General features: G+C 37.7%; 1 protein-coding gene across 2 annotated transcripts in view; it reads right to left on the bottom strand.

The window, feature by feature from the left end:
• Positions 1-1,553: 1,553 nt before the first annotated feature.
• LOC121685572 (LIM and calponin homology domains-containing protein 1-like) overlaps positions 1,554-6,988 on the bottom strand; it is a 79,946-nt gene continuing 74,511 nt past the window's right edge. For both annotated transcript variants that reach the window (XM_042066176.1, XM_042066181.1), the window contains one exon: positions 1,554-3,189. In XM_042066176.1, coding sequence (XP_041922110.1) covers positions 3,167-3,189 — 23 coding nt within the window. In that variant the 3' untranslated portion in view covers positions 1,554-3,166. The remainder of the gene's footprint in view (positions 3,190-6,988) is intronic.

The following is a 6,988-nucleotide window of genomic DNA, read 5'->3' as shown; positions in this document are numbered from 1 at the left end:
CCATGTTTTGAACTGTCTGTCCACTAGCCACTTTTTACCACTGTCTTCTGCCTCACTGTTTGCGTGCTATATGCACATATGCATAACCCCTCCCTCCATGCCACAGCCGAACTGTGGCCACACTTATACCTTTTCTTAATAAAGTTATATATATAGATATATAGACTTTATTCTTGCACTGTTTGACTTACTCATTTGCACCATCACCATGACACTCATTCACACAGAGCACCTTACCTTACCTTATTATGCACAGAGAATCACAGGCTCAGTCCCTGTCTCAGTCATTGCAAGCGCCTCTTGATTGATTAATCACCCACTATGTGGATACTGTTTTTTTTAATTGATTTAGATTAAGTGTTATTTAGTATAATTTGTATTTTAGTATATTCTTTATCTTCTATTGTCCTTATTGCTTAGTTGTGTTTTTTTATATTATATACTTTTAATTACTTTTTCTGCTTTTAGTGAATGTGTGTGTTGTCTGTATGCTACCTTGAATTTCCGCTGGGGATCAATAAAGTATCTATCTATCTATAACACAACAAAAAACTGAGGATATACATGCAGTGGGTTATACATATTCTCTTTTGGTACTTACTACTAATTATTAGAGATCAAGGCTTACTAGGTCATTATAAAGATTTTATCAAGAATAAAGGCCTAATTCGTCATGAACAAGAAATTTGTGAATACACGCCAAACAAATTATTAATGTTGCTTAACACATGCCTTACATGTCACTAATACAGGCATTAATTAGGTATGTATTAGTGGCTATATATATAATATATTATGCACATGTATACACACATTATACATTAACACATAATCAAAACACAGACTAAGAGACATAAATGGCTGCACAACAAAAGAATGGTGTGGAACAGTGAATTCTTTCAAAATCGTAATTCACTAAATGCTTAATTACAACAGGACTGATTTCCCTCCTAATATCTGATTTTTTTTTTCTCAGCCTAAAATGTCAACCACCCATTTATGGGTAACCTACAGTATGGTGATGCCCATGTCCTATGTCTGTAAATGTTTTCACACAGGCAGTTTGTGTGTATTGGGTAATGCTCATAATATGAGTCAGAGGATGCCTGATTTAGGATTACATTTTCTGTCTCACACTGCATTAAAATGGTGTATTTATCAGTCCAAATTTTAAAAATGTCCCTGGCAAAATTCTCGGATCCCCGAAGGATTCCAAGTCTGTCATAAGTTCTTATAATGAGCTCAATCTCAGCATGCAAGGACTAAACTCACACAGATGCTTGTTATGTGATATTATGCAAGTCTAACCAATAACATTTAAATTTTAGCCATATTTATGTGTTGAGATGGTTTATCTATAGGTTACCCTATATACTTATAGATTACAAGATAGGAATACTGTTTGCGGACATCCACATCAAACTTGAACACTGAAGCATGTAGCTGTACACTTTCTTCTTACTTAGGAGCATGCAAGAATATGCCCCATGGTTCCTTCGTGGTTCTCTCTCAGGATTTCCTCATTATCTTAACAAAAAAAGTGGACAACACCAGAAGTTTTCCTCTTTTTATTGATGCAGTCAAATGATAAACACATTTCCCATGTAAGAAAGAAAAATCAATATCGAACATCTTTGATTATAACCATTTCCCATCTCCCAAAGTATGTCTGCTGTTTGACAGAGTGTAAATGAAAGTAAAATAAAGCTAATGGCTCTGAAATAAAAACAATGGTCAATGTCATAAATATCACTGGTTCCCAAAATAGTTTTAAAGGGTCTAGAGAGAAACCTGATTAGTTGAGTAAAAATAAGTTAAATGATTTCATACTCCTCTCCCTCTGTAGGAGTATACAAAAAAGATATATTGGCTAACATTGCCATTTCCATGGACATCAATTTCTATTTACATTGACTTAGAGGGCCAACAGACCCATGTAGGACTTAATTTAAGCTTACTCACGGTTAAGTGCCTTGCTCAAAGTTCAACCGTGGAAGCTGGGAATTGAACCCTTAACTTTTCAAATAACTGCAAGCTAGCCCAGCTCATTAGCCACTATCCTACCACTGCCCCACTTGTTGATACTAACTACAGGGTAGCCCTGCTTACTTTGGTCTATTTGTAAATTCAATCTGGCACAATGAAAATGGACAAATCTGTACTTTAAAAACTGGAGATGGTCCTCACTGCAGAACACAAGATCCAGGAAGAAGAGCTGGATCTAGATCTAACTGTTTCCACTTTATGTACTCTGCTCCACCACATGGACTAGCATATTGGAATTTGCAAGATGAAAGAGAAGACTGTGGTCGAAGTGCTTTTCTACTGTTTTGGTCATGCAAAATGACCAACATGAATGGAGGATCAACTTGTTTTTGAAGACCAAATCAGTCACAAACAAAACAGTAATTAAACCTCATATTCATCCCATATTAATGCAAATATTATGGACCCTCTTATTTCTGGGGTAATGCAGTTTCATAAGTCAAGACATAAATAATGAATTTGTGTGATAACAACAGTGCAATACAACTTGCAGACATTGTGCTGCATATTATACTTAAAACAATATCTGCAGGTGCATGCACCCGTCCAATATTATGTACAAGCAATTTTTTTTAACACTTTATATAAACACTTCATTCTCATTCAGAAAGGGGTAAATTGCACAAGTAAGACAACTTAAATCAAATTATCAAAAGAATCCTGCCCATTGAAATCTTACTCTGACACTACCTAGTTACCATTGAACTCCTGACTGGAAACATTTTAAATTAGCTTAAAATGTGAATACACAATCCTACTTATTGATCCAACAGCTGTTCAGAATTGTACCCTTAATTATGAAATATCCATTTTTAATTAGCCTTTTGTAGCCAAATTGTATGTAAAAATGAATGTGCTTAAGAATGAGTTGGATGGAAACGCAACTAACGACAAATCCCTTGAAGGCTAATTCAATTGTATTATATTGCCTAAAGCTGATCAACGTTCAACTGCAGTAATTTATAAGCATCACATTGTTGTTGTACCACCATCTGGTCCAATGACCATTATCAACTATGAAAAAATCAATATTCAATATACTAAACAGGAGTTGAAGCCAGGGTTCATACGTTTTTCTTCTTGAAGTGGTTCCTCCTCAAACAGCATTCCATGAAGAACATCACATGACAGTGGGATGACCAGCTGCAGGGGATCCAGAGTGACCATTGTAAAAGAAAAATGCAGACACTCTCATCAGTTAACAGGAAACAATGATGGCATTTTATTACATTTCAAACATGGGACTTATTAGGGGTGTGCATATAAATTATTTTAAATATTTGAATAACCGACAGTGTTATTCGCGCTGCTAACACTGATCCTTTGAGAGTGCATTATCAAGAACTTAAGGTGGATAGCGCCTGATCTTTGTGGTACGGTGCAACGATGAGTTTCTAGCAATGCAATGGAAAGTCTTTCCTTCATTAGACTGTGAATTCAGTGGTCTCCCTTTTATTTTCTGCTCATTTCTCTGCATTGTGTAGACCAGTGGTTCCCAAACTTTTAACAGGCATGTACCCCCTGAGACATTATGATCTTCCGGAGTACCCCCAACACCACCAATTGTTAACAAGTTTTTTTTAATTGTTTTATTAATATTTATTTTTATAAATTTTGTCGAGAATAGTGAATAGGATCATAGACATATACAAATCTCATCAATAGTCAACATATGATAGGCCTACAAATGTGCTGAATAGAATGATTTTAAATAGATCTGCACCTAATCTCACACACAATCGTCTTGTTGAATGCAGTGATCTTATCTGCTAGGTGCTTGTCTTTGCCTTGTAACTGGAGATTTAACTGATTGAGCTTTCCAAATATATCACTAAGATAGGCCAGCTTCGTCAAGAAATGTTCATTAGTGAACGTGCTTGCAGATTCAAACATGCGCTCTTCCTCCAAGAAGGAGAAAAAGCCTCGGGAAAGCCACCTTGCCTCGCTGTGAAACAGTACAGCCTTTTGGTCAGCTCCCATCTCCTCTCAAAGTGCGGAGAATAGACACGCTTTTAAGGGCCGGGTCTTGATGAAATTCACCACTCTCACAACCTCGTTCAAAATCTCATTCAGGTGGGGACTATAAGCTGCCTTGACACGAGCGCTTCCCTATGAATAACACAGTGCATCCATTGCGCATCGGGTGCTACCTGGGCCTAGGCTACAGATAAAAAAATACATTTAAAAAACTCCTGTTTTTCACGTCAGTTCGCGCCCCACCTGGCATGTCTCCTCGCGACCCACAGTTTGAGAAACGCTGGTGTAGACTATCAAATACATTAACACAGCAAAGACTAGAAACGCATTTCCTGAAGGAAATACAGTGCATGAAAATGCAAAAATATGATGTAAAATATACAGAGTAAAAACAAACTATATTGGTTGCTAGGTAGATGAGGTTTAATATAGTTGGAATGACTGAACAGTTAAATAGATGGGTAGTTTATATGGTTAAATTATTTGCTTGGTAGATAAGGTTTAATATAGTTGGAATGACTGAACAGTTAAATAGGTGGATAGTTTAAATGGTTAAATTATTTAGGTAGATAGTTGACGATAACTGACAGTTGGAATGGCTCTAATGTTTGCTAGCAGTTATGCTAACTATGTTTCTAATCATTTTGTCAAAAATGATAAATTGAGCCTCAGCGTCAGTTCTGACAGGCCAAGTAGTCAAGGCGCTACAAACCGCTATGGGCGTCAGCTGATCAGCTGTCAACTCCCTTCGCACTCCCCTCGCTTCTAAATGGCTACATCCAAACAGGGCGCCTTATTTAAAGCTGCTTTAGTTATTCCTAACTGCTTGCTGCTCGCATTTATGCAACCCACGTCCTCCCCTGCTCCACCCTGTCGTGTATAACATGGCATAGGCTTTATGTCATAGTTGCCTGCTCTGTTCATATGGGGGAATAGTTTAGCTCGCTCAGTGTTAAACTGTGTGAGTCCCCCCTAATGCTGCTGCTGTCCCCAGGCTCACTGCTCTTTCATGGTGCTCATGAAAGGTCTGGGGGCCCCTCTGAACAGAGCCATACCGCCAAATTTAATTTGTAATATATTCAATAAAATTTCCTAAAGAATTTATTGCTGTGTTGTTCTTGACTTAATGGACCTGACAGAACTATGCTAACAATGCTAACTAGCATGTTAACTATGCTAACCATGTGACTTAGCTAATCATTTTTAGTAGTTATGCTAACTATGCTAAGTAGCATGCTAACAATATTAAAATGCTAACTATGTTAACCATGTGACTTAGCTAACCTAGCTAATCATTTTTAGTAGTTATGCTAACTAGCATGCTAACAATGTTAACATACTAACTAGGGATCGACCAATTATCGGCCTGGCCGATTATTAGGGCCGATATTTAGCATTTTTATAATAATTGGTATCGGTCATTTTTTCCACCGATAAACTGATATTGAAATGGATAAAGAATGAAACGCGCTACTTTGTCTGTAAAGCGTCTCTCACTCCCTGCATTTGCTACTCTGTGGTCAAGAGCATTGTCCCGCCCACTACACCGTCTGATTTGTTAGTTAGCACGAATGCAGCCAATCAGGATCGAAGACTGAACACAGACAAAGTTTAGGATTCTCACTGAGGCAGACTGTAGACTGGGCTTCAGCTGTACGGAGCTATTTTTTTTCGACGGTAAGGAAGGTAGCCTACATTGCTGAAGTTGCAATGAATCACAATCATCTAACACTGAAGTTACAAAAACACCACTTTGTAAGCTATTCTCTTTGATCCGGATCAATAAGTAAAGCACCCACTTCCTTCATTTAGCGAATTCCTGATTGATGCACGTTACTGTTTACTAGTTAGCCTACAAACTCGGGTGCTGCGTGTCGGGAGTTCTCTGCCTCTGCCTCGTTGGTTAATTGTGAATAACGGGACACCACGGCGGACATAGTACAGACAAGTCCGAAATTATGCGATAGTGAACGTCAAAAAGTCTAATTGCTCCTTTTTGAAACGGACTGTCAGAAAAGATAACATGCACCCAGGGCCAGCCGTAATTTAATCCGACCTGAACTAAATCGCGTCCTGAGCTTTAGGCTCTCAAAAGTGTAGCTTGTAGTCTACACATGGACACAAATTGCATACTTAAATAGCCTAAGAACTATTTTAAAACTGTTTTGTTAAACTATTCAACCGTAACACTTGCCATCACGCATGCACCTCTTCCTCTCCCTCTCTCGTGCACTCACACACACGATGGCAAAGCATCCTCTTTGTGACAGGTCCCTTAACAAGCACATAGCCCATTGTGTAGGCCTAGTCTATGAAAATAATTGCTATCACTTAGCTCTTGGATTAACATGATACACAGGATTTACACTTGCAAGTGATGCAAGTTGATAGACAATTGTGTATCAAAAGAAGAAAGAAAAGTTTGCATAATTAAATGCTTTTGAATTAATTTTTTGCAGCATATCGCCTTTAGTACCTACCCCCCTTTTTGACAACTTACATATCGGTTTTACATATCGGTTATCGGCCTCCTGTTTTAGTAATAATTGATATCGGTATCGGCCCTGAAAAAACCATATCGGTCGATCCCTAATGCTAACTATGCTAATAACCAAGTAACTTATCTAACCTAGCTAATCGTTTTTAGCAGTTATGCTAATTAGCATGCTAACTATGCTAACCATGTTCCTTAGCTAACTTAGCTAATCATTTTTAGAAGTTTTGCTAAAAATGTTAGCAATGCTATGCTAACCATGCTAACTAGCTACAGTGGGTAGGAGTCATAGTTTATGACAAGTAACAGTTACAATGGCTGAACAGTTAAAAAGTTCAGTAGTTTAAAGGGTTAAATTGTTTAACAGTGAAATGTTGTAGTGAGGACTTTTATTTTGAAATTTTTTTTTGTCAGAGGAAGCAGTTGAACAGGATGTGTAGTCTTAATAGGGCCAGTTTGTATGCTTAAAGC

This window comes from Alosa sapidissima, chromosome 2, assembly GCF_018492685.1.
Source record: "Alosa sapidissima isolate fAloSap1 chromosome 2, fAloSap1.pri, whole genome shotgun sequence".
NCBI lineage: Eukaryota > Metazoa > Chordata > Actinopteri > Clupeiformes > Clupeidae > Alosa > Alosa sapidissima.
The sequence above is the reverse complement of the archived record's forward strand: the minus strand, read 5'-3'. Positions and strand labels throughout refer to the sequence as shown.